Source organism: Nothoprocta perdicaria, unplaced genomic scaffold, assembly GCF_003342845.1.
Source record: "Nothoprocta perdicaria isolate Ctin4 unplaced genomic scaffold, notPer1 scaffold_22, whole genome shotgun sequence".
Taxonomy (NCBI): Eukaryota; Metazoa; Chordata; class Aves; order Tinamiformes; family Tinamidae; genus Nothoprocta; species Nothoprocta perdicaria.
The window spans coordinates 1762490-1790111 of NW_020455415.1; the positions used below are offsets into that span (position 1 = coordinate 1762490).

General features: G+C 43.2%; 2 protein-coding genes across 6 annotated transcripts in view; one reads left to right on the top strand and one right to left on the bottom strand.

Moving 5' to 3' along the window:
• LOC112947142 (integrator complex subunit 6-like) overlaps positions 1 to 15981 on the top strand; it is a 35376-nt gene extending 19395 nt beyond the window's left edge. The window contains exons 8-19 of one of the 5 annotated variants that reach the window (XR_003249351.1): positions 163 to 315; positions 1679 to 1811; positions 6402 to 6496; positions 7234 to 7344; positions 9053 to 9268; positions 9770 to 9893; positions 10460 to 10602; positions 10959 to 11190; positions 11869 to 12261; positions 14177 to 14270; positions 14691 to 14992; positions 15430 to 15981. Coding sequence is in view for 3 of the 5 variants with exons in the window: in XM_026039158.1 (XP_025894943.1) it covers positions 163 to 315; positions 1679 to 1811; positions 6402 to 6496; positions 7234 to 7344; positions 9053 to 9268; positions 9770 to 9893; positions 10460 to 10602; positions 10959 to 11190; positions 11869 to 12261; positions 14177 to 14270; positions 14691 to 14790 (1794 nt within the window). In the remaining 2 variants the exon portion in view is untranslated. Of the gene's footprint in view, positions 1 to 162; positions 316 to 1678; positions 1812 to 2006; positions 2088 to 6401; positions 6497 to 7233; positions 7345 to 9052; positions 9269 to 9769; positions 9894 to 10459; positions 10603 to 10958; positions 11191 to 11868; positions 12262 to 14176; positions 14271 to 14690 lie in introns of those variants that run through there. The other 4 variants (XR_003249350.1, XM_026039158.1, XM_026039159.1 and 1 more) reach the window with 4 other exon arrangements.
• A 7756-nt stretch (positions 15982 to 23737) lies between these two features.
• On the bottom strand, positions 23738 to 27592 carry MMGT1 (membrane magnesium transporter 1). The gene is made up of 3 exons (XM_026039100.1): positions 27537 to 27592; positions 26665 to 26768; positions 23738 to 25955 (listed from the first exon to the last, which is right to left on the bottom strand). Exons 1-3 carry the CDS (start codon positions 27576 to 27578, stop codon positions 25793 to 25795), a joined length of 309 nt encoding a protein of 102 aa, XP_025894885.1. The 5' UTR covers positions 27579 to 27592; the 3' UTR covers positions 23738 to 25792.
• Between the last annotated feature and the right edge of the window lie 30 nt (positions 27593 to 27622).

The window sequence follows — 27622 nt, forward strand, 5'->3', positions numbered from 1 at the left end:
TTTTTTTTGTTTTTAAAGGAAATTATGCAAACAGAGTTTAGTCTTGCTGAATTTTAAAATGTATATTTATGAAGTATGTCTGCCTCTTTTATTAAAGAGGATTGACTTATTCTCAATTTGTTCCAGACAATTGATCTGTTATGTTTCCTCTCTTCCTTTTAGCCTCCACGCACAGCTCACCCCGTTGTGAGGTTTTCCTGTGTCGATTGTGAACCCATGGTAATAGACAAGCTTCCTTTTGACAAGTATGAGTTGGAGCCTTCACCATTAACACAGTACATCTTGGAACGAAAGTCTCCCCATACCTGCTGGCAGGTATTTGACCTTTGTTTGATTCTGGAATTGTAATGCGTATCGTAAAGTAGCAGGATCTTAGACTTTGTGCCACTCTAGAGCAAGGGTCTGATGTCAGACTCYGTGGCAGAGGAGAAGAAACTGTCATGGTCTCAGTTACCTCCTTTCTAATAGAATTATCCCAAGTTGGAAGGCATTTTTCTCTGTAGGCTTTGTAAGTTCATTTAATTCTCTTTTGACATCAGTCACATTTTGGTAAGAAATGTGTCCCTTAGGGTTCCATTCTTCGCTAAATTGAAATTCTCTTGCAGACTTCCATTTGCTTACAGGGAAGAAACTAGCACTGGTTTCCATCATACCTGCAAAGACCGTTTTGGTAACAATTTCCAGTAGGCAGCTGGTACTGCTAATGGAAATTGCATGGAAGCTGTTCTGTTGWCTAGACTGGCAGCTGGCTTGGCCTTGAAGATGTCACAGTCCTGGTGCTGAAGTCCTTTGCCACGTGCTGCTTTAGTGATTTTGGACAAGTGACCTTTTTCTGCATCCTCTTTAGAACAAATGGTGTAATTCCCTTCTCTGTGGTGTTCCTATAAAGGATAGCTCCATATATACACCAGGAGTTTTYTTAGTGTGATCTGGAACGGGTTTGTGAAGTGGGTCTTTCTATTATTAGTTCCATCCCACCTCCAGTAAGTATTAAATTGTAACTGCAAGCATAACAACTATTATTAGAAGAAAAATTGAAGATACTTTTAGCAAGTTAATTGCAAAAATGGTATGAATGCATTGATAACAAAGTCTTAGTTTTTAAAATTTCTCTGCAGTTTCTCAAAAAATGGCTTTTTTTTCAATTTCTCACCTTCACAAAATAGAGAAATGGGCTAATTATCACGGACAGCATTTAACAAACTTGGTTCTTTACACATCAAGTGGAGGGAAAGGAGGAGAGAAATAAAAGACAAAAAAATGTTTTTTTCAAGGTTTAATACTCTTACACGTGATTTAAAAAAAAGAAAATCAAGAATGTGATATTTGATATAATTAGTATAATTTTCTTGAATATGTGTTTAATTTGTATTATAACAAATTCATCAATTTAGTAAATTCTGATCGTACTGTTTTATACGAATCAGAGGGTTAATTTTAAATCTGTTTTTGTATAATAMCTTTAACAGGTGCACCTTTAGAAGGCTATTAGAAGGCTATTCAGAGCATCCCTTATATAAGCATATGCTCACCTTTGGTGTGTGCAACTTTCAGCTTGGCTGTCCTAATAGTCTGCTGTCTTAAAGGAGTTGGATTCAGATTGTTTTAATTTTAAGTGCTCTGTACTTAATATATTCTGTGTTCTTATGATACAGTGATACCTCTTATTCTTTATCAGGTATTTGTGAGTAGCAGTGGAAAATACAGCGAACTTGGCCATCCGTTCGGGTATTTAAAAGCAAGCACTACTTTAACCTGTGTAAACCTCTTTGTGATGCCTTACAACTATCCTGTTTTACTTCCATTGCTAGGTAGGTACAATATTTATATTGCTCTGCTGATATAACTACTTCAAAATGAAATAAAAACAGTAACGGTTAGTGTTCTGCCTTAGTTTGAGACATTATAAAATAATGGAGATGAGAGAGTAGAGAATGTTGCAAACTCTTTAATATAATTTGGGAGGAGAGGATTTTCATACCCCCTCTCCCTTTTTTTCTCTCCAGCAGAGGAGGAGAGCTACCTGCTTCCAGTGCATGTTTGATGCTGTTCACCTCCTAGACACGTAGCCTCTTCCTTAACCTGGAGTAAGCTTCAACCTCCATTCTTTTCCCTCCTTTAGGGTGTGGTGTATCCAGGTTTTGTAGCTGCTCCTGCAGCAGCTTATTTTTGACTGGAAGATCAAATGCAGGGTTTCTTATGGGTGTTGGGAAAAGGGAAATTCCCTCATGCAGTTCAGCATAGTAAGGAGAAACAGAGCAATGAAACAGCCTGTGTTTCTTCCCTGCCCAAAGGACCAACATTTTTTCATTCCCACAATGAACTTTTTTTTTTTTAAACAGGAAAGACAATGTAAAAAGTTGCTGTATGAATAGATGCTATAGTAATTGTGACTGTAAARAGAGAATAGGTTCCTGGCTGCTGTTCATTCTTCTAACTGTAGATGCAATGCTCTAGGACTTTTGTTTTCTTTTTTTTTGTGGGTGTGCTTAGTGATACAGAATAACAGTGAAAATATAAAACAAATAACATTGAATCTCCCGGTATTTTAAAGAGTATTGCCTTCAGTTCTAGGTGAAACAGTTCAAGAATGCTTTTTCACAATCCCACAATAATCACCATTTGGTAATAACCAAGAAAGAACATACATTCTTGTTGGTAATGTGAATTTGTCTCGAGTAATCATCCACTCAGCTGAATAATAGCCCCAGAGTGTACAAGTGGGATATTTCTAGGCTAAATTACAATTTCTGTGAACCTGCTGCTGAGTTACTGATGGAAATCTACTAGTTAATTAGTCATCTTTGATACCAGACTAATTCCCRTATTCATTTTGGTGTGGTTCTGATGCTGACATTTGTGATTCTGCCATGGTTTTCTTGGCAATCCATGTCCTTCCCCTGCCCCATTTGGCAGGGGTAAAAAGGTCTTCCTGCTTTATGGACACAGGCACCTCTTCAGTATTTGTAGTGCTCTTCTGCACATCCACCTGGTATCCCACAACTTAAATTTCTGAAATTGTTTTAAAGGAGAGTGTGAAGTTTCCATGTTTGAGTTTTAAACTGTGTTTTTTCTAGTATACAAATTCCATATGGTTAGCAAAGAGATACGTRAAGAGTTGCATTCAGTGGTAATGGATCTGCTGTTAGAATCCAAAGCTTTTTAAGGAGCCACTTAATGTGGCTGTTGATAAGGGTGAAACTGCAGAATTTACTGTTATCCTGAGCCCTGCACTGTGGGAGAGAGCGTGGCTGACACAGCTCTGGTCACCAGCTCTTAGAGAGGTAAGACAGATTTCGTGGCACATGCAGTTGCAGCTGAACTGTCCTCTTCCAAAGGGAGAGCTTGTTCTCTGCCAGTGTCAGCAGAAGCAGTGGTGAAATAGAATGGTGCAAAGCCATGAGATTATTAATAACCTTTTGCCGTGAGTCTAAATGTGCAGAAGGATGAGCATTTAGAAGATGCCTTCCCATGAAGGACTACAACATGGACAGCTTCTTTGATGCTTTTACAGTTTTCTGGAGAGAGCCTATAAATATATATATAAAAAAATATACTTTGTACCAATGGAAGAAGAGAATAATGCCCTACCCTTTTATACTTAGATACTGTTTTACCTTGTAGCTCCTTATTTTTGGCTTGGTTGTCTGCAAGGAAGGTTATTACTTGCGCGAATGTTACAATGATGAGGCTCGAATGTTTAAAGTGAAGGATCTAATCTATTAATATAGAGGCATTGGAAAGCTTGGACAATTACAGGAATTGGCAGAGAAAAGTGTTGTACTTAGGTGGAATTAATGTGGGTGGTAATTTTAAAAAATGGTTAAATTTTAACTTCAGGTTACATGATACAGACTTGAGTTACTTTGATAATCAGATTTCAAATAAACCATTGTTTGCCTTTTTTTTAATACACCTATTCACTAAGATTAGAAGTAYGTCGAAACCTGTAGGATGGTACAGAATTTAAAAGATATTAGTATCGTGTTTGTTACAGTCTTGGTGGGTTACTGGTAAAGGCTATTTATGGTGCACAAAAATTAAATTAACTGCTGTCTGTAGTTTTACCTGTGTTCTCTTGAATTGTTACAGTTCGTGGCTCTTTCCTAATGGCTTCTGATACCATCTTCCAAATTATCCAATGCTTTTAGCTCCCTTTGAGTTTAGTAGAAGTGAAAAGAATTTTATTTAAATGKTTTTTGGGCTATCCAGAGAGTAGCATCTGGAAATCAATAGGTTGGATCAAAGCTACTCTATGAAAGAATTCTTTCAGTACTTTTGGATTTTGTTTACAAAGGTAAAAAGATCTAATCTACAAAAGAAATAGTTAACCGAGTTATCAGTTGTTTGCTTACTTAAATAAATGCTCATATGCAGAGCACAGTGGAAAAAGTACATTTCAATCTGCTGTGTTGCAATCTGCTGAGAAGTGTATATCTGTCTTGAACTCTTGCAGCAGAGGCAGGTAAGATGTTGATGGTGATGTTTTCATTAAAACCCGTGGCTGTGTTGACCACCACGACCTTCTTCCTTCTAGAAGGCTGGGGTTCCTGCAGTGAGTTCGTGCTGCTCTCACAGTAAAGAGGATGGATCTTTGTTGAAGTTCTCCTTGCATTTCAGAACGTCTTTTTTTTGGATAGCAAAGATCAGAGAGGCGTCTCTGCGTCTGACTTCGCAGAGCACAGTCATGCTGTGGATCAAGGATTATGGCTAGCTTGGAGCAATATGTGTTGTGAACATCTATGACCAAGTGTGGCTACACTGTAAAAAAAAAACAAAAAAAAAGATACTAATAAATCACCAATACAGCATCTGAGGTTTAAGCCACACTCATAACCAATTTACAGACTTTAAAATATTAGCCTATTTTCTAACAATATATTGCAGGAGTTTCATGTTTTTCATTGAATTTTGGGAGAGGGTTGTGTAGTTTAACTTCCATTTTGCTGCAAAATGCTTACAGGCTTATAAGATAAGAATGGATATTTTGCTTGCCATATGTCAGAATATTGTCACCGGTTCTCTTGCACAATAGCAGTAAACATGTGGTATATTGAGATATAAAATGGAGTTCTAACTTGTCCTTGCAAGCTCCACCCCACTTCCTTCAGGCCAGGAAAGAGAATAATTAGAGCAGCTGTAGAGTAGTTTTTGTATGTGATATGAAATTCATTTGGATTGGAAAATACCTGTAATTAAGTGTGGTTTGACGATGAGTACTTGGAAAATCCTATCTTAACATCTGTTCTATTTATGCAGAATGCTATGCAAGTCAAATTTTCTTCTCCAAATATATCTTCCTGAAAGCTCAATCCGGAGAAAACAATTTTGTTGCTGCATCTGTCTTTCTCACGCCCACTTCTTTGCACCTCCCTGTCTCCTGCAGCTCTCCCGTGGTTAATTTTTGGAGATCCTTTTTTTTTTCAGTCCTATATTTACTTCCACTAGCCTCCCTTTGCCAGCATATTACAGACCTCCTAAGAAGCTACTTGATGTCAATCGATAGATTATAATCTCAAAAGATAAATAGCAAGATGCTCTGTTCACTTTTGGTGTTTGGGGATCACTCTTACGGTTTATCATGTACACAACAAATAGGCACATGCTCCCAATCAGTGACTCCTGAACAGGTACGCACACCTCTAGCACGAGCAAGGGCTTTYCAAAGCAGTATCCAAAGGAAGTAACGTGGCTGGTTGCCCTCTTTGTAAATGACATCAGACAATTTGTGTAGCTAATTCCTGTGTCYTGTCTACGTCCGGGGGAGAGGTTGCTGCTCTGGCAAGAGGCAGGCATGGGGCTGCAGGCTCCCCCTTCCCTGCCACTGCGGCCAGCAATGCTCCCCGTGCGGATTCCCGGCTCTGATTATTACTTTTTTTTTTTCTTTCTTCTCTTCTGATACCTAATGATGTTTTCGTTGGAAGTCAGGATTGAATTCATGATACAGGCRGAACAAAAGTGGTGTTGAAAACGGACATTGAACCAAATGAATGTTGTTTGGTTTAATCAGATGCGGAGAGTCCCTGATGATGCAAAAGAGCTGAGGGAAGTAAAACTCTCTAGCAGGTGGATGTTACACCTTCCATGTTACTAGGAGTTGTGTGCAGTATCTAAGATTCTGGCATCCATTTTAAGTTTATTATTCTAAGGAGTTATAAGTTTATTATACCGTGCAAATTTGCCTGTATTGAGGAATCATTCCAGAGTATCTATTGCAGCTAGGACTGAGGATTCCAARTTCTTCAAAACTAAGGTTAAGGACAGCTTTTGTGGGGAAGCCCCATTGGGAGATGGGGGATTGGGAATAAAAGGGGGGAATCCTGACACCTTGAGTTTCGGATAGTGCTAATGGTCTGGTACTCAATAAATAAAACCTTGTTTTCTTGTTTTCCTTGTTGCAGATGATTTGTTTAAGGTTCACAAACTTAAACCAAATCTGAAGTGGCGACAGGCTTTTGACAACTACTTAAAAACCATGCCTCCTTACTACTTACTGGTATGTTCTTTTCTCACCTTGTTCCTGGGTTTAATGATGGCTAGTGCAACCAGAGTCCTGTGCACTATACCTCTTTCTAGTAAACTTTGCTTACATAWTTCTGATGAAATTTTAGATGGCAAACATTTTGCTTTACAGAGGTATATAGATTAGGTCTAACACATTTACGAAATAAAGACCTTTAATAGTGTTCAGCAATAGTGATTGTATCAARATATTTAATGTGTTTTCAGTTCACTTAATATTTAATAAACTTTGATGTATTATAGATTGTTCAGAGAAACCAAATTTGGCATTATTTTTATAGCTTGGTAAGGAAAGGGTGGACTTAGCATTAACTTGGGTGAACTGCCAGAACTTGGGAAGCTGATGCCAAGGGAATTGGCTGGGCCAGAAGAAGGGTGGGGGGCGGCACTGTCACCTTTTACACGTAGCTTGGACAATGCACCTCAATATGGACTTGCATCATCCCGGCTATTCTGGTACGGAGCCTTTGAGTGGAAATTGCCAGAGGCACCACAGTGTGTGGGGTCTTGGTAAAGTGGCATACAGTCCATTGCAAGCTAGTTAGACTACCAAACCCGTGACACATGTTATCTGAATAGACTTGGATTTTAGTTGCCAAAAGTGGAAAAGCTAGAGCACTAATCCATGTGCCTTAGCTTCCTATAATTGATCTTATAAATTTTTTTTAAAGACTTATTCTCTTACTATTGTGTATTTTGTTTTCCTTATAGCCATTAAAGAAAGCCCTAAGGATGATGGGAGCTCCAAATCTGATATCAGATAATTTAGATTGTGGACTTAGTTACAGTGTTATCTCTTACCTTAAAAAACTCAGCCAACAGGTAGTATTGATAAAACCTTTGCAATTAGAAGTGCGTTGATTATTTAGTTTGTGGTAATCTCATTATAAAGCAGTTGATCCCTGTGGGAATTCATATGGGCGTGCAACATATGTTATATTTGAAGACTGGTGAGCATTTCCCCTGCCAGTATGGATGAATCTGGATTGGCTCTAGAACCAGTGATTGTGCGTTCTGTAAGTGGTGGAGGGGAGTGAAAAGGAGACCTCTTCTGCTACATTTTAAGCATATACTAGACCTTTAAACTCCAAAGATTATCAGTAATTGGATTTATGGCTGCTCTTGCCAATGTTTATCACGGCTTAAGTCAGGTTGTTCTCAGTTTCATGCTTCTTTTTGTGGGTGACTTTGCAATGTGCACATTCCAAAAAAGTGTACCCCCTTACCCAGGGGTGTAAGCTCCATGTTTGAGTTTACATCTGAGCTTCTTACTTCCTTCAGGTCACATCCACTGGGTGTGTTAAGCATGACCTGATGGGAAAGAGTCTTGCATATCTTTCCTTTTTGTCAAGAATGCTTTTCAGGTGTAGCTGTGAAAGCCAAGCCTCCTTAGCATGGGTGCTTCTTGAACAGCAGCTTAACACACAGAATTCTAGCCAGTGGGGAAGTGCAGCCTTTCCAAATTAAAAATCCTCCCCCTTAAAGAATGCACAAAATACAAATACTCTAAAAGCCTCTGACGTGATTGAGCATCTCTTAGATGTAAAATTTCCTTTGGTATTTCAGTAGCTTTATGATATGGAGATTTTTATTATTTATCTGTAATATAGAGTCAGAATGGCTTGGGATGACTATGGGGTTCACAGACATTCTCAGCACATGAACTAGTTTAAATATGTTGCATGCGTTATAAGCTATAGGGCATGCAATTCCAGAATTCTGGTGTCCTTGCTGTCCTCAAATTCAGAGTTTCCCAGAGATGATGAAGCAAACCCTGCAGAGGAGGAGATTTGGGGGAAGTGGGTTGCAATTAGTTTGGTTTGGATGTTATGTTGGGAGGGTGTTTTTCTTTGCTTTAATGGTTGATTTTTGAAGGGATTTCAAGTGGGTGAAAATCTTACATTGAATATACTTAACAGTAAAGAACAGAACAGTCTTATAGTTGGGCATATACTGTTGATAATCAGTAAAACTGTAGCTGTAGTGAAAAGTTCATGCTGATTGGGGAAGCCATACGGATTAGAATCTCATGGAAGCAAATCTCATGTAGGTTCTAGTACTTGTTTATCTTTTTGCAAGCGTCACACATCTTAATTCTTGAGTTGATCCAAAAATTAAATCTGAAACGATGTCATTGTATCTGAATAATACTGTTGCTTTAGATGATACCTTTAAAATAACTTAAGGCATCCCACCTTCTGTTATTCTTTTTCTCTTTAAAGATGAGTCTTCAGGGGCACAAAAAGAAATTTACAGACTTTGCAGCAAAATCAGCAATATTCAGAGACCTCCTACTAGCCATATAAAATGAGATATGCTGGCTAAATATTTTTTTTCCGTAAGATAGCACAGCAGGATGTTTTTTTTATCTTCTTTAGAATCTAACATATCCCTGAATAGGTATTTCTCCCATTTCTTGAGTAACTGGGAGCCAGATTTATAGTTTTAGTTTGTAAATGTACTGATTGTTTAATACTTGAGACATGCAATGCTTGCTGATTCTTTAACTCACGGTGTGATTCCATTTTAGACAAAAATAGAGTCGGAACGGATTATAGGTTCAGTGGGTAAGAAAGTTCCACAAGAAATTGGAATAAAAGTGAAAAATCACTCCAGTGGCCTCTCCTTGGTGCACAGTAGGGATTTTAAGCAACTGCTGCAAGGGATCACTGGGGAATCTCCACTGAGACTGGCAGAAATGAATGTTAAAGAATTTGCTGGCTTCCACATAGGACTCTTAAACAAGGTAAACACTAGAGTAATCTTGCATGATTAAGCTTTTATGTGATCTGTTTTAGTGGGTAATTTTTACAGACTTAATCTAGAAGAAGGAAGGAAGTCTTTCCTGTGAATTGTAGCAAGTGAAGAATAGGCTTAAATAGAAGAGTAAATGCATTTTTTTGCACATGCTTCTTGCACATGCYTTGAAAATAGCATAATAATAAAATACATAGTACATAATCATAAACAGAATATTAGGTTTAAAGCACCTCTGCAAGAGTCAGCCAATGTTGCTAGTYCGGGAATAAATGTGCTTAGTTTTAATGGACCTAAAAGTGCTAGTGATGAATAGGGTCTTGCTGAAAAGACTGAACAGGCATTGGGTCAGCGATATCCACTTAGGAAGATCTAAAGTAACTTCAAGATATATCTATTTTATTTAACAATGTTACAATATGCAGAAGATTTTCCATGCCTGAGAATTGGTAGGCTAACTTGGAAGTTGTTTGTTTTGTTTTGAAAATAGGATTTAAAACCACAGGCATTCAGAAATGCGTATGATATTCCTCGTCGCAGTCTTCTAGACCAGCTAACCAGAATGAGAACCAATCTTCTGAAAAATCAGAGGCTTATTTCAGGGCAGGATGAGGGTAAGTAGTCACTACTCTTCATTAACAGTTTAGAAATGGAACAGCTATTTCATTATTCAGTGAAGTGGTGTCTTCTGCCCCAGGCTTGGGGAGGAAATGGGCTGTGTATCATTTGTTAGGAGGTCAATATCCTTTTTCTTGTCTGTCAAGAGGAAAGAAGGAAGTTTTTGCCTTCTGTCATGCGAAATGTCATGCTTGCTTTGAACTTTCAAAATCATCTTCACAAGAGGGCAATCCCATTTGAGAAGATACAGTAGACAGATGTATTTGTAATGGTGGTAGCTTAAGCAGAGAGGAGCTTATTTCCAGTTTGTCCTCATTAAGTCTAAGACAGTTGTTAGGATAGCGATTAAATTTACTTATTTTTTTAATCTCTCGTGCAAATTAAGGTCAGCTCTTGCCAGCATTGTTTCTGAAGTTGTAGTCTTCATCTCTTTCTCCACAGTGGAAAGAAATACTCATTTTTGGTTCTTAAAACTCTAGTAGCTGTAGCTGGAGAGTGTATGTGAAGTTACTATGCCCTGTTTTTAAAACAGACTAAATAAAGATCTCCTGTTCTCCTTTAGACTGCCTTCATAGTGTCCCTGTTGCTCAAATGGGAAATTACCAGGAATACCTGAAAATGATGCCGTCACCCCTCCGGGAGATTGATCCAGATCAGCCAAAAAGGCTTCACACGTTTGGCAATCCTTTTAAACAGGATAAGAAGGTAGGAGGAGTCATGCTGTCTGCTGTATAGTTAAACTTAACATGATTTGAAACACTTAAGTCATGAATAGAATTTGTTATCTAGCTGCAGGATATTCTTAACCAATACAGTGCTCTGTAATGTGCAGAAAGATATTTTTCATGTGGTCTAAGAGAAAGATGTAAATGTTTGTGTTAGCCTAGGGTGGTGCTGGTCAGTCTGCTTACAGTATATATTAGATATATTTGTATTCTGAGAGCTGTAAAGGGCTTCGAAAACCACCTGAATTGTAATATGGAGGGACTTACTGTAGTAATGAACTGATAAAATGGTTTCAATCCTGTTTTTTACTGATGGAAAAAAAAAATGATTTTCAGGGTATGATGATAGATGAAGCAGATGAATTTGTCACTGGGCCTCAGAATAAGGTAAAACGTCCTGGAGAGCCCAATACTCCAGCCTCCCTGAAGAGGAGGCGCAGCATGTCCCCCCTGTTGAGACGCCCCCAGTCACCGCCTGTGGTGACCAACCACGTGGGGGGCAAGGGGCCGCCCGCTGCATCTGGATCCCCGTCGTACCTGAACCTCAAAGGCATCTCGGCAAATAAAGGTAAAATGATCTGTAGTACAGAGCCTGTGTCATCACAAAGGGAAATATGTGTACAGAAAACCTATCCGCTTACTCTTGCGTTAGCTTAGAAAATATGTCAGCATTTGTACACTTTAACTAGTATTAATTGGGACTGGGTTTCTCTCTTGTTGGCCTGTAGGTGAACAGGCTGCTGTCAGAGCTGAAGTTCTGAATGAAAAGCAATTTAGACAAAAAAAAAAAAAAAAAAAACCAAGAAACCTTGAGACCTTGCACCAAGATGCTTAGATCTCGTTTGTATATTCTGCAGTTTGAGGGAGGGAAAAGTAGGGTAGGAAAGTTAAGGTTACATTTTCATTTCCTGCAAAACAAGTTTTCTTACTAACCTATTCCAGGCAATGGAATTGGAAGATTTTGTTTTATTTTATTTTTTTTTGAGTGTTGTGGAAGTAAAGAAAGCATTAGTTTAGCTAGAAATGGTAGCACAGAAATAGCAATACAGAAAATGAAGACTTCATAACAGCAATGTGAGATGGTAACAGTCCACAGGAGAATATTCCTGGATCACTTCAGAGGCTAAAGTGTTGTACAGAGTTACTCAGTACTTTCACCATCTAGCACTTCAAACGAGAAAGGGGCTTTGTGTGTGTGGTGGAGGGGTTGCTGTGCATTAGTAATATGCATCTTTATGATTTGTAGATACCAATAGCAGTACTGTCCAAGATGGCAATGGAGAGAAGAAAGCAGAAAATTGTCAGTCGGTGGAAAAGCAAATGGATGGTTTACCTGTGCAAATGGCACCCTCAGTTCCAGCTGTCATGGGAGAGGATGAAATGCTGCCGAATGACTTAGATTCTCTACCGGATGAGTTCAATTGCTTAAGTGAAGATGGGCTGGATCATAAACCTGGAACCAACGCACTTGTTCGAGGGCCTCTAAATTACAACGCGTCTGGAGATGACCAAAAACGGGTTATGGAGTCGACTTCTGGATCTGTGCCAAACTCATTGAAAATAACACCCACAATGCTGGAGGGAAGCAATGCTGATATCAAGATTAAAGTGATGAAAGAGGTTCGCAAACCTGGAAGAAGTAAGTTCTTAAATCTTGTCAGTGTGTTAAATCTTGTCAGTCTAGAGATAGACTTTATTATATGAAGCTATTTAAAAACTATTCAGCTTAGATTTGGAATTATTTCCAATTGCCTGTGTGCAGTAGAGGGACAAGAAAGGAGCAAAGTTCTTGCATGGAGAATGGGTGAGCTGAAATGCTTGAGAGGACGAGTGCCAGGCGACCTTGTTTGCCCTTGAACATAAGTTAACTGCTTTAAAGTTACCCTGTAAAGCAGCTTTCAAAGGTTTTATCTTTGTAGCTCTAGAAAGGTGTTACTGATAATAAAAGTATATATTTCTATACTGAAGGGGTACTTCAAAGAGCTCAGCAATACCTTTCTTAAGACTTTCCTTTATATTGCACTACTCTGTGTGTGTGTGTGTGCGTGTAGCGCACTTCATTGCACTGTGTCCTTCAGAGCTTCCTTTGGCTGGACAAAGGCATGTGTAGCTACAAGGATGCATCTTGGAATGCCTTGGAAAGGGAATCTCAGTTAACAGAGTTGTAGTATTCTGTTATTTTGAAAGGCAGTGTGGCTAGTGATGGAATACTGCTGTAAACACTCAAGGACGAAGGATGAAAGAAATACATTCTTCCCTTTTYCTTGTAACAGTCAGTAACACCATTATCTTAAATATTCCAGGGAAAAATAAATTGCCACCTTAGCTTTTGTTACATGTTTGGCCTGTACCTGCATATAGGAACAAACACAAAATACTAGCCAGACTCCAACTAGTATATATTTTTAGATGTCTTATGATTATGCATAGACATATAAGATTATGCCTATCTTATATGCATAATCTTTCCATTTTTTCTTGAACAGTAGATATCCCTAAAGTGGTCTTGTGTCTGAGTGAATTATTTCTACAAATTAAACTAATGTATTTTTTCCTGATGCATTGTCAGATGCCATAAAGATAGTCATTAGTATAATGGAGTTTTCTTAACTCTTCAGTCTTTCTGATCTCATGTTCCTTTCCTCAAAATTAATGTTTTACTGAGGTATATAATCACTGTGGTAGACTGATCGTACTGGGAGAGGAAACAATTTTTATGCAGCATATGTATTTTATTTTAAAGATACTTTAAAACTTCCTAACTGGTTATGCACTAGCTTCTTGTTTTGCTAGTCTAAACTTGCACAAATTTGGGTGCAGTAACTGATGATATCGAAGAAAATAGTAGTATGTTCATATAAATCATCTGTCCTTTACAGCTCAGGCAGTCATCAAAGGAGAAAGCTGTACACACTCTATTAAATGTGTATTTATATTCGCAGCTTGGACCRTATGTCCTCGTTCTTTAGCTGCTACGTTACTGTAAATGGACCCTTAGTCACATCACCATGAATAGCTTCCTATTGGGCTTAAATAAGGAAAGTACTGAAACCAGGATTTTTGCTTGTTTCTGACCTAATCACAAAAGTGTGATCCGGATGTATTTACTTTATACTGTTAAAACAATGATATTAATAATACTCAGACTAAGCATTAATAACTTGTCTATTAAGACAACTAGTCTTAATCTCTGCTTCCGGACATAATAGCTCTAAATTAAAACAGAGCTTTGTGGCCCTTTGTATGTATTAGCTGTGTTCATGGAAATAAACTCTCCTGAGCAAACTTAGCCTGTGTCTTCTGAGCACAGATACTCCCTACTTGTCACTCTTAAACAGAACCTACTTGAATAGTAGATCTTCAGTATCAGTTCTAGTTATTAGTATCAACTGCTTTCTGTACATAAAGCTTTTGTTGGTTTTTTTCTTAGTTTTATACCAAATGTTTAAGTGTGGAACACGGGGCTTGGTTTTTTCTTTTTGACTATTGAGTGCTATTGAAAATACTAAAATAGATCTTGCAAACTTATGTTTTTTTATTTTTTATTTTTTTAGATTATGAAAAAATCTTCTCTCTTCTTGAGGAGGTACAAGGGCCTATGGAAATTCAGAAGTATTTCATTGAATTTGCTATCAAGGAAGCAGCAAGGTTTGTATAGATATAAAATGAGTGGGAATCATAAATGTTAGCTTTGAACATGATAGTAAATGCTAAACCTTCCCGGTTCTGGTACTTTCTATGCTTTTCTCTTAATGGATTTATATTATTATAGTTGCTTTAGCACTCAAACTAGTATTGTATTTTATGAAGTAAATAGTCTTTACTGGCAGTTAAAGTGTGAATTAGAGAGATGGGTCATTATTGAAGAAGGACCCAAGATTTGGCTGGGTTGGGGGAAGGGCAGCTCTGTTAAATTAGAGGTGCTAATATAATGCCAGAAATGAAGCAAGCTCTTCCATATTGGAATCAGAGCCTTTGGAAATATCATTTGTTGTGGTTGAATAATCTTAAGTTGTTCATGTGTTTTCAAAAGAAAAAAAAAATTAATTACTCCCCTCTCTTTCTTAGGTTTAAAAAACGGGTCTTAATACAACACTTAGAGAGAATACTAGAGGAACTAGAGTTCAACAGCCTACCCAACAGAGTTAATCATGTCAACAGTAGATAATAGTGTACCRCCCAGACCTGTATGGACCAGGATTGAGTTTGCTGTGCCGCAGAAGAGTGGAAGAGGATGTAGCTGCTGCCCTCACCATCTTGGCAGTCAAGTGATTTTACTGTCGGAATCCGAGAAGAAGCAGTGGAGCTTTAACTTTAAGAACCTCTATCGGCAGAAGCTGGGCTATAACCTTAAGGATTTGCCATGAAAGGTGTGGCTTTTTTCCTGTGGAGGGTGCTCTTTGGTCAACAGGCTGAAGAAAATAACCATTGCTGCCCCTCCTGCAGGTGATGAGAATTTACTCATTTGAACACTGTCGTTAGACATTTTACGTGCTATAGGCAGCAGGTTGCACTAAAATGGGGCACTGTCAAATGCACGCACTGTCTGCATCATGGAGAGATCCCGTGTGTTCCCAAAAAACCCTCCCAGAAACACCTGCACTGGTAATATTGCATGTTGCCACCACAGAGACAAGGGTCTTGTTCCCAAGAACTACTAGCCATGCCTTTAAACTTGAGATTCAGTGTAGATTGAGAGTAAAGAAACTGCTATTGTGTTAATGAAAGCTAAAGACAGCCCTGTGACTGTTACCACCTGATGGTCACTAAACAATCTACCTCAGACTCTCTTCTGTTTTGTCTACAGACATTATGAAAGTGCACCTGAGGCTTCCCAGGTCCCCGACTTCAGTTCTCTTTCATCCTGTGAGGAGGACGGAGATTCTTCAGGTGGCCTTGGCACACGCTGTGCTTTGGAAGCACTAAAAGGAAACGCTTTTAAAAACTTGTATTTTAATGTTCATACAAAAGAGATTATTTTGAACAGTATTGTTACCAGATCACTAATTTGATATTTTAACTGTATAAATTTTTTTGGAACATATGTATATATAAAATAAACCATTTTATTAATTTTTAAGAAGTGCTAATCTGAGGAGTCTGTAGCGGGCAGCATTGAGTTCCTCTGATTGTCTGTTCCCAACAGACTTCCAATATTTTTTATAAAGCCAGCAGGTAGCACAGCTACACTGTAACCAAATCTGACCCGCCTGCCCTCAAACACAGCTTGAGATAATATTTGTAGAAGGTGCTGTACTTGCCTTCCAGTGGCCTATACCCTGGAGCATCTGCCCCATCAGTCAGCTCAGACTGCGTTAGATTTTTAGCAGTGCACAAGGTGCACACTCTTATTCAGTGCTGAAGGCACCAAGTTCCAGTTCAGTAAACCCTCTGTTACCCGAGTTGATATCCTCTCCTCCGTTCCTCTTACTGTTTTTCCAAAGGTAAYGTTCTATTTCACAAAGCATATGAACCTACGAAGACGGAAGGACCTGTGTGTAATTAAATTTTTGTTTTAAAACAGTGACGATATTCCTGTAGTGGCTCTTCTCATAATTGTTCGTTTTCAGTTGTTCAGTTATGTACAAACATCCTTTATAACCGAAGACAGGTTGAAGTTCTGTTGGTGTTAAATAGTTCCTTTCATAGTACTGCAAATCTGCGGGGGATTCAGTCAATGAGCCAGCAYGCAAGACTCTCACTACCAGCCACCTGTGAGGCATCTTTTCACTCCCCTCTGAAGCAATGGCCTTGTTTCTCAGATGGATGCAGTTTGACCGCTGGAATTACACCAATAAAATGCAAGAAGGAAATAAAATCCATCAGGAAGTCTCCACTACAGTGTTATATGCATGAAGTGATGGGGGTAAAACTCTTCTGCTAGCACTGGTGGTGATCATATGTACGTTTGAACATGAAAAAATGCAGAAATCTTGGAATGATGTGAAGTAGGGTTCATCCCTTTGGACTCCGTATGTGGAAGCTGCTTGTCATCATCGTGCTCTCCCAAGCCTAATGTTGGACTCTAAGAGGGAATATATTTACCGTAGGCCAGATATATTGCAACACCTGGTTTTAAAATGGATTTATGTCACATTATTTTTGAAAAATTAAGTGGTTGGAGGAGGTAGCTTTTTTTCTGTATAAAGATTATTTTACTTTCTGTTCTGATTTGAGAGACACTGATGTGATTGTACTGAGTGTGAGCAGGGTTATCCAAGAGTGGTTTTAGCTGGTGCTGCTGTTAGTTTCTAGACCTGTTCTTTTAGTGTGATACTGTTGGCCGCCAGATCGGCTAGAGGAAGCTGATGACTCCTTAGACATACTCTTGTGGAATCTCATGCTTCAGAAAATGCACCAAAACTACAGAATACTCTATTGAGGTTCAGACAGCAAGAATTTTCCAATTCTGCACACTTATTCTGAATAGACATTGAACTTGGATCAGAGTATCAGAGGGGAAGAAACTTAAAGCGAGCTGGATTTGAATCGTCAGGAGGAGGAAGCAAGACACTGCATTGAAAACACAAGTTGTGTCAATGAAGAGATGATGAAGAAAGAGTGAAAGAAATCCAGTTAAGAGTGCCTACAGTCTTTGAGTGTTTCCCAAACAAAATGAACCTGACTCACTTAGGAAAACAGTTAACGCTTCAGAACTGTGTTTGTCAAGGAGCATCAACAGAGATGACTCTTCCGAAGACTGACAGCTGTGCTGGATGAGGGTGATAAGGGTGTTGGACAAATAGAACCACRCGCTTTGAGTGGCACAAATCACACTGATGTGTAACTGGGATAACGGGGAGAGGTGAYGCTCGAGTCCAGCCTTCTTGTTTCTGGCTAGAGAATGTGGCCCCAGAGCAGCAGCTGCGTCATGGAGAGCAGATCTGTTCCATTTGGCAAAGGAGTCTTTGTGCAACGGGGTCGCTCCTGAGCAAGGCATCGGGAAAACACRTAATTATCAGGATATGTGCATGTGTAGATGGAGAGCAGAAAGCTGTTTAGGAGAGCGTGTGTGTGTGGAGGGACACACAGCTTGCTGTGTTTCCCTGGGGGAGTGTAGTTTAACAATCCGAATTAACAAATTAAGTGCTTCTGGTTATCTGTAGAAAGGCTCTGTGGTGCTCTGGAGCTAAGGTGCCTCCGTGTATCCTGCTTTCTGTAATTCCTGACCCTCTCCTAATGATGCGTCTTCAGAGCATGGTTATCTTCAAGTTTTCTCTYGTAAATACCATGGAGTTTTGCTGTTTCCAGTTAAGCTGATAGGTGTCTGGGTGCCAGGACCCAGCCGTGGAGGCAGGTGGCCACTGAATGTTGCTGTTCCTTGTTTGGGTGCACTGTGTGTTCATGGTTTGCAAGCGTGTGTTCTTACCCAGGTCTAAGCAGCATCCAAAACTGATTGTCATCTTGCAAAACAAAGTCCCTGGAGGCTGTTGCTGTCCTGTGCTTGAATTTGCAGTGGCCAAGCATTGCTGCACCTCCCGTTATAGGAAAGAGCACGTGGAAAAGCTTGTTTATTATTATTATTATTATGATTTTCCCTTGGTAATTTTCTCCAGGTTCTGTCTCTCTCRCTGAAATAGCAGCAGGGTAGGGGGATGTCGTTTATTTTCATTTCATCTCTTCTTTGATACTTGCTAAGAAACTTCTGATCTACAATCCAGTGAAACTGAAAACAAAGACACCTCCAAAACCCGGCAGAGACGAGGGTTTGGCAGGCAGCTGAAGGAAGTGTGTTTAGTCACTGGATTTAATAGAAGCTTCTGACTTCCGTGACTGCAAAAAAACTGCATGTCCGTTTGAAGCAGAAGAGGAAGGAGCTGGAGAAGAATCACCAAGCTGGGTTGTAGCAGAAACCTTGCAGCCTGCAGGGATTGTTAAGCTGAGTTTGGGAAGCGCTGGATCAGCTTTATGTCTGCCTTGTTTAGGGAGTCCTTTCAGAGAGGAAGGGCCTGGACGTGTCATCTTCAGCAGTCCTGGTTCAGCTGCCGCTTGGTGCGCGCTTCCTCCCTGCCGGGAGGCTCTTGGGTGGCACTTGGTGCTTTCCTTGCCTCCCTCTGACGGTGGTTGCGGCTGTCCCTGGGCAGCGGCTGYAACGCGGTGGCTGTTGGAGAGCCCTGTTGTTGTCCATCACCCCGGGAGCGCGGGTAGTGGCTGTGGATATTGGTGCTGGGGAAGGAGCTCGCTCCTGGAGGCGGTGAAAGCCGGTTCAGCCTTGTTTGCTCCAGAGCTTCAGGGCATTTGGCTTTAAAGAAGTGCAYGAGCCAGCCAGCATGAGCACTTCTCAGGAGTGCCACTCCGTTACCTTCAGCAGCTGATAAATCAACGTTCAGAGCGGTAAAAAAAGCCCCAAGGAAGGAGTTGAGCTGCCGTGCACCCTTGTGGCAAAYTCCGGACAAGGTTTTCCCATGCAGCGGGGAGCCAGGGTTGCTTATACCCCCCTGCACCGAGGTGGCAGTGTTGCCAGGAATGAGGGCTGCTCGTTCCACATAAAGAAAACAAAAACACCCCTGGACTTGAGCTGGGAAGACAACGAAGGAACTGCGTTTGAGCTCGGGCTGAAAGACACACAAATTATGGTGGAGTCCAAAGGAATCGTTTGGTCTGGGAGAAGCAGTGGAATGGAAACCCCCAGTCACATTTTTCTGTTGCAGGAGATTGGTGCCTTGTACAAGAGCTCAGGAAGTTTCCGCATCTGTGACGGGAATTTTTCAGCTATTTTCAACTCCTGGGTCAGCTCCAACCGCGGTGGAAGCGGCCAGATCATCAGCATCAGTGTGTGCCTGCCGCCCTCTCAGCCGCTGCCACTCCTAATACGAGTTGTCCTAAAAAATATCCCTCGAAATAGCGGCTACCCCGGCCCTTTCTGTGCATCAGTGCTGTGCTCGCTGTGCTGAGCAGCTGCTGCATCCTCCTGGCGCCGCCTCGCTTGTGAAATACTGCCCTGCAGAGCCGTGCTGCTACAGGAGAGGTTTTGTAGCATATCTGTAGTTACAAAGCGTAATCTGTATGTTCATTTTTGCATTTTTCTCCAAATTTGTGCATCTTTCTGTGCTTTCTTGGTAAATATTTAATATGTAGGCTACATCAGAGAGCGGTTTGGTTTTGGAGAAGGCTGGAGCTGGAAAACTTTCCCGCTTCCCTTGTCTGGCAGCTGGGACCCAGCTGCTTGCGCAGAGGTGGCTCTTGAGGCAGGAGGGCCCTGGCTGCTCCCAAGTTTTCCAGAGGGAGGGACTTCTGTGGAGCTCGGAGAGCCTGGGATGTGGAGCTGGAGCTGTAGAGCTGCTKTATTCAGGGATAGAGGGATGTTGTTTTCAGAAGCATGAATAGTTTTGTTCACAACTTGTGGAGCTCGGRAACTTGTCGATGCAGTGCGTTTTGGCCATGAAAAGCTGGTGATTTTGGATCAATTTGCATTGCCTTAGTAGCTGCTTGATCTCCTGGWAATGGGAGCCTTAAGATTCAAGAATGCTTTTGTAAGTAGGACAGAAATAAAAAAGAGCCCTCCTCCCCAAGACTAAATAGTGATAAAAACATTTTGCTGATTGCAGATGATTATAATGCAGCTGCTCAGCAGTGACATCCCAGCCATGGAAAAATAACATTGGTTCTTGAAACCGTTTTCCAGTCCGTGCAGCACATAAAAATCCTTCATGTACAGCTGGCACATTTAACTTTGATTGTGTTGTTTAAGTGACTGATGTGAGAACAGCCTGAATTCTCGTTGCTTGCAGAATTCAAAAATAAGGTTGTTCCAATTCAGCTGCATTTGGTTATTTTGGAGGAGAGACCCAACTATCTCAAGTGCTTTCGGGGCTGCTAATTAAAGTTATGTGGCTCCGCTATGAGCGAGTCTTTAGAGATGGATGGAGGGACTTACCCAAGGTCGGAGAGTGTGTCACCAGAAACGATGATTATAAAACCCATGCCCTAATTTGGTCCTGCATGATTTTCTTTCTGCCGTGCTGAAAATCCCCCCAAAATAACGTGTGGGGCCGCGCTGGCAGCAGGGATGCGCGGGGTGGGAATTGTGCTTCCCAAGCCGGAATCCAGTGGGAAGAGCAGTGATGTGGGGGACTCGGCAGAGCCTGGTGGGGGTGTTGCCTCCTTTCTGAAGTTGGTTTCTGCTTTTTCTGACCCAAATTGCTCCGGTGCCTTTTCTTAGCCGCTGCAGAAAGTGTATTTTAAATTCCCCTGGCRTCCCTGGCTTCAGGGCTCTTCCCTCTGCCAGCAAGAAGTGGGCAGACAGCAGAAGCTGCTATCCAAAACGGTCATTAGTGGAAAAGGAGATGGTGGCGAGCTGACAAGCTTTGCAAAAAGGCTGTTTAAAATGTGCCAGATTCAGCAAATCCTCCTGCAGGCGTGTTTGTAGAAAACAGGAATGCGAAGGCGCAGCCCAGGGCCGGCGGAGGGCGAAGGGCTCGGTGCGATGCTCCGGAACAGCAGCGGGACCCGGGATCACTGGGATGCAGAGAGGCGCGCAGAGACACGGCCCTGTCACCTGTTTGTTGCAGATAGAGAACGGGGTGAGGGAACTGGGTCCGGTTCCTGGGAAGGGGCAGGGAGTTTGCGGAGGGAAAGGTGGTGCTTGTGGCATGGGCATTGCCCGCAGCGCTGCTGCTGGAAGAGCTCGGAGCCCTAGGAGGCCCAGGCTGTGCTGGGGAGGTGCCCGTGTCAGGTCTTGGCTGTGGGCTGAGCTCAGAGCCGAGCCCAGGGAGGCCCAGGCCGTGCTGGGCAGGCGCCTGTGCTTGGTCTGTGCTTGCTGGCGCTTGGGGAGCTGCTCTCCAAGGGCGCCCGCTAAACTGTCTCCTCAGGAGCTGCCTTCTGATGCAAATGTCAGTTTTGTGCTGTCAGTTTTGAGCAGAAATGCCTCTCTTTTTCACTCCCTCTYCTTTTTGTTCTTTGCTTTTAAGGCAGCAGTCAGAGAGCCTCCCGCACTGCAATGCGCCGCCGGCAAACGGGGCCAGCGCGACAGGAGGGAGCTCWGGCTGCGAGGGTTACACTGCAGCAATGGGTAGGGAGCAAAAAGCTGCATATCTGGGGGGGAAGAGAGCGGGCCTCGGCTTCCGCTGCACCACCGAGCGTGGGGTACCTGGTCCCCTTCCTTGTTTTTCYCCCCTGCTCTTTCCTGGTGGAGCGTGACACTGCAGCTGGGCCGCTGCCAGAGCGCCCTGGGACTCGTGTTGCCGACAGCCGCTGCCAGGCTCCTCCTGAGCTCCCCTTTGCCTTTCTTGGCTGGAAAAAGGATTAAGTTAGCGGGACAGGAAAATTAATTAGCTGCCATTTTAAGGATGCAGCTTTTGTTGCAGGCCGAAGCGTTTGGAAATGAMACCGCGTCGCCCGGAACAGCGTGGRGCTCGGTCGGAGCTTCTGAGCTGCTCGAGCTCGGGGTTTATCTGCACCCTGGTTCCTGCCCGGCTGCCTCGGGCAGCAAGGTCACCCTCAGGAGCCGGGAGCATTTCCCTTGGCTGCTAGTTCTGCCTGGGAAAGCTGGTGCCGGCCTTTGCTGCTTGTTTAATGTCTAAGATGGCCCTTCTCTGCCCCAGGCTGCCGGCCAGGGCTGCGCYGGCACGGCCTGGAGCCGCAGGAAAGCGAGCGGAGCTGCAGCCTCCCTGCCCGCGAGGCCCAGATCCGGAGGGATTTCCGCGGTGGCTCCACATGGGATTCCYGTGGGGAGGGAGGGTCCTGTCTGGTTCTGCAGCAAAGCTGCTGTTTTGGGGCATCCACCTACCCCAAAGAGGCCAAAACGTCRTCGCCAAAGGGAGAGGGGGGATCTGGATCCTGCTGGAGGGTGTCCGTATAGCTCCATCGTGGAGGGCATCGGAGGCAGCGCGCTGCAGAGTGAGGACCCCAAGGTGCGGGAGGTGAGCAGCAWGGAGGCACGAAACCCCTCATTTGCACTAGGAAGGAGCTGCCATTCCTGGCTTTCTCCAGGGCCTGAGCCCTGTTTATACCCCGGATCCCCGGGAACGGGGCGGTTGCCACCCTGGAGCCTGCGGCCGTGGGCGCCTCAGCCGTTAAGGCAGCAGGAACTGCTCTCCCGGCTGCYTCCCCTTCCCTCGTCCTGGCTGCAGAGACAGCCCCAGCGCTCGCAGTGTCCTGGGAAGCAGCAGAGGGGAGCAAAAAGGTCCCTTATAGCCCTCACACCTGCAAATAAATGTGTGTAATTAGCCTTTATTTTTGGGCTAGRTGCCATAGTTTGGCCCTCTCCCTGGGAATTGTGGTTTTTACCAGCTGTATTTGCAGCCGGGGGGAGGCGTCTGTCACTGCAGCCTCTAGTGAACAACTRCAGCTGCAAACCGTGTCCTAGGCCTTTTGCACCCTGTGTATTTAATGCAATAGAAGCATCGTGTCCCTTCGTCAGCTCAGTGCAGGCTGGATGGCAGTGAAGGCACCCAGGGTGAGCTTGGAAACTTCCCCCCTTGGCCCAGAGCACTAAGGTGCTGGCCCGGCTCCTGCTCCGCTTCAGAAGGAGGCGAATGCAGCTGCAGCGCCGCCAGATGAGCGCGGAGCCTCCTGTGGTGCCGCCTCCCTAAAACCCTCCTGGGTTGCTGGTTTTCACCCACTGCTGCCCTGATTAACGCTGCACTTGAGCAAACTGTGGGATGTGGAAATGTGAAATCCCCCAGCAGCGGCGCGGAGCCACATGTGAAACGCGCTCTTGCTCCAGCCCCACGTTAACCATCTCCAGCCCCCGGGCAGCCCGGCTGGCTCCTCCAGCAGCAGGCTCAATACCAAACCTCCCACAAGCACATTACGCAGCACAGCCCRGGGCCAGCACGTGGTAGAGAAGCTTTTTGCTTTGCTTAAACTGGAGCGGGGAAAGAATCTCAAGGGCCAGCAACTTCTTCTTACATGTTTTATTTAGCTACTTACAGCATGTCGCTTTGCTTCCCTTTACTGAGCTTACCTCGTGGTAACCAACACCAGGCCAAGCACAAACTTTCACACGTGCTATTATTAAGTCAAGATCCACTTCTTGTCAATACCAGGCAGTTGTTTTTAAACACATGGTCCTGAGGGAGCTGCTGTGAGAGGCTCCAGAGCGGCCAGAAATAAAGACAAGCATTCCCACGTGCTTTAAGGATATCATTTTTTATTGGACATTGCAAGATCAATAAGAAAAAATAATTTGTACAGCTTTGTTATGTGATATAACCATTGCTGCTGAAGAGTAAGGCTGCTTATCACAAGGAAAGCGACCTGGCACAGCCAACAAGGTGCTCCTAGCAGGACTAAGTCTGAGAAAGAGTTTTTCTCCACGAAGGACTTGTCACGGAGCAGAGCCTTGGCCTTGGGCAGGTCCAAGGGCCTTACGGAGCGCAGAGGGGTTTTCTTGGATGGGAAGGGTGAGCAGCCCTGCTCTMGGAGCCCCTCAACCTGCTGCAGCAGTTACTGACCCTCTGCTCTGCTTCCCTCTCCCTCTGCTGATTCTGTCTGCTGTTTTTGCTCCGCAGCGAGCGAGGTTGCGGGGCCACTCAGCCCTTCCCTGCTCGCGGAGCCTCTTCCCCAAGGATAGAGCTCTGCCTGCAGCAGCGCCCTGACCCGGCGCCTGCTATTTTAGAGGCTTCTGGTGACGGCAGCTATCAGGAGAGCTGATTTGTGACACCGGCTCCAGGGCAGCCGGAACGCTCTAGGAAGCAATCCAGCCGCTCCGACGCCTTCAGCTGCAGCGTAACCCTTTCCGACCAAACCCCGATGCCCAAGAGTGACGGCAGAGCAGCAGCTAATGGATATTGCCCTAGCACTGGGGGACCCACTCCATAGGATGGGCAGAGCTAGAAACAGAGGCTTCAGTTTACGCAGTATTGTTGCTAAGCTTTTCACCTTTGAAAGGTCTAAAGGATTTAAAAAATGGATGCTAGGACGAAAGGCTGACTTTGCACAGAGGCAGAGTGACATCCTCGGGCTATGCAAACTTCTACTTGGCCCCATCGGTATCTCRAACTACCATCTCTTGGCTATGTCAGGGAGAAGAAGGGTATTCCACTGCTGGACTGAAATGCCAGACCAAGAAAATAAGAAGTTAGCATCATTTCACCCTCTCTCYACCTAAGGAGAGAGCCAAACTTAGCAGTAAGTAGGAGTTAAGGACCACAACATCTGTGCTAGTACATATAATCAAGACAGTCATCTTAAATCAACTAAGGGCTCAGCTGGAAAAAGAAATCAACTTTATAGGCTCTGTTGGCAGAAAAGGGGTGGTTGCACCACAAGCAGTTGATTACCTGTACTGTGCTAACACCAGTGGACACATAGCGTTGCTGGATCTACCCTTGGAACATTTACAGAATGGGTATTTCTTATTGATAGTGAAACATTTCTCATAGAGGATGACTCAGGAATTAGTATCTGGTGCCATTTTCAGTACTAAAACGCCATCCAGCCATCAGAGGAACCTTCCCATACACACAACTAAAGAAAACAAATACAGTGGGGAAACGAGCTGAGCATCACAGATTATTTATGTGGTTAGAAGTGAGCTGCCTTCCCCCTCACAGGCACCACACGTACAGCCACATCCCGGGCAACTCGGGGCAACACAGGACAGCTGACATTTAAAAAAAAAGAGGGCAATAAAGAAATAACATGGTAAAGAAAAACGGGGAAAAAAACCCCAAACTTCACACGACTATTATTCAGCATTGTAAAAGAAATAAAAATGAAAGCAACCTTTTGGATTTCCCATGCCTACACCATGCAGGTCTCCTAGGCATTCTAGGAACAGGAGATGCTGCCCTTTTTCTGCTGTTAAACGATGCAGTGCACACAGTATTTCCAAGAGTTCCATAAACTGCAGTGCAAGCAGACTGAGAAAATAAATAGCACTCAAACATTCCTTCTTGTCAAAGAATATTAAATGCAGTAAAAACTAGCTTGCTTTTGGTTTTAACTGAAGCCAGCTGCAACTTTTTTAATATATGAAAATTTGAAGATGTTTCACAGCATAATTGTAGAATAATTTACATTGCATTGCCAATTCACAATTCAGTCATTTTTGTTAACAGTGTACAAAGAAGGTCCTTAGTTTATATATATATATATATATATATACTTTATAAAGTCTGGAAGATCAATATAAATACTGCTCCAGAAATTAAAAAAGTGTTTACATCCCCAACTCGAATATTACATCTCAGTGTCCTGGATTATTATTATAATCTGTAAAAGTCTTAACGGCGCAGAGGTTCAAGTTTCCGAAATTTCAGTGACGAGTTGGATGATAAAGCATCTTGGTTTGAAGAAGAATTCACTGTGTCTGGGGACTGGAACAATACTCTACCACGATGATTAAATACATAAAAAGATGGATGGTTCCTTAATGTGTCAAACGTCCTTCAAAATAAACGTAAAAAGCCAAAGTTAATACTGCTTTAGAATGGTGCTTTTAGGCGAGTTAGTCTAGGATATATCAACTTTTACAGAGAAATACAAGTTTTGAAGCCAAAGTTTAGGAAAGTGTGCGTGCACTCTGCAAACTACTTAAACCAAATGCAGTGRAGAATTACAAAGCCAGCGAGTCAGGAAAAACCCTGACTGTTTGACACACAAATACTGCTCTGCACTTCACTGTCCTTCCTTGAGCTGAGGGGCTGCTCTGTGGGTTGTTCCTAAAAATGTTCCTAAGGGGCCAGTCTTCCTTCAGCTGACACCCCTGTTAACACCTTGACACTGTTTACCATCAGTCTGCCACCTTTTTCCATGCCAGACATTCAAGCTTTTAGGTAAACATTATGAAATATGATAATACTGTCTTTTATTGTCCCTGCAGTCAACCCACTCCTCCATCAATTCTGCAAGGCAGGATTTGGGGCAAGGAAAAGCAAGAAGCTCCTTTCATTTGTTCCTGTTATCTAGTTGAAATTCCATAGGCTTCTGGCTTGCCACAAATGACTATTCTCCTCTGTGTCACATCTACAACACTTATTTAGGAAGAACTAAGCTAAAAAGAGAGCCAGCCTGCTGCTGCTGCTTCAYAGATGTGCTGTTTCTACAGAGAGATGCAGATGTGTGTGTACTTACAAAGAGAAGAAATAAAACATACTTATTTTTTAGCTCTGAAGTGGCATCCATGTCTTTAAATTCGCCTGCGATATGTACTATCCCATAGCAGGTAACTGCAAAGGCTAACAGAGTTTGAAGAACTATCTGTAACAAGAGGAAAATACAATGTGACATACACGCTACCRTGTGGTTTTTAGTGTTTATATATGTATTTTAAAAATAAAAGTCTTCTAAACAGTCTTTTGCCCTATGCATCCAGCTATAGCAAGTGTTTTACAGAGGTGGGTGATTCAACAGCAGGGAAAAAGGCACAGGAAGGTTAAATAACTCACCTAGGGAAGCAGAGCAAAACAATTTCAGCACCGAAAGCAGCTCAGGATGGCAGACACACAGTCTGCATCGCATGAACTAAACTGGTTCACGCAGCTCCTCAGCAAGATCCTGGCTTCCTTGGAGGAAAACACTTTGTTCCTGCACACTTAAGGCTCTAACTCTCTTTCTGAGACGTGTGAGCTGCCAGCACAGCCTCTGCAGAGCAGACCGTTGCTGGGYGGCCTGAGCGCTGACTGGCACCAGTGGCTATTTCATCTCCGCAACTTCTCGGTTACGGAAATGGAAGGGATAATAATTAAAGGGGAGTTAATCCCCGAGGCGGCCCGTGCCGGGACCCAGCGGCTCGGAGCCGCGCAGGACAAACACATGTCAGGCAACCGAAGCCGGAGGAGGAGGATGTTTGTGCAGCAGGGAGCAGGCGCGCAGGGGCCCCGCGCGGCGGGCGGCGCCGGGGAGCTCCGGAGGGTCCCGCCGGCATCTCTAAGGCTGCGGGGYGCGGGACGGGCGGGCGCGGAGCCCCCGGGCCCGGGAAGCAGCCAAATCCGCGCACGCCGAGCGCGGAGCGAGCCGCCAACTTACGTCTATGGGCAACGTCTCGTCCTCCTTCTCCGTGAGCCGCATGTAGGAGCGATCTGCGGGGCAGGGACACACGGGGGCATCGTCAC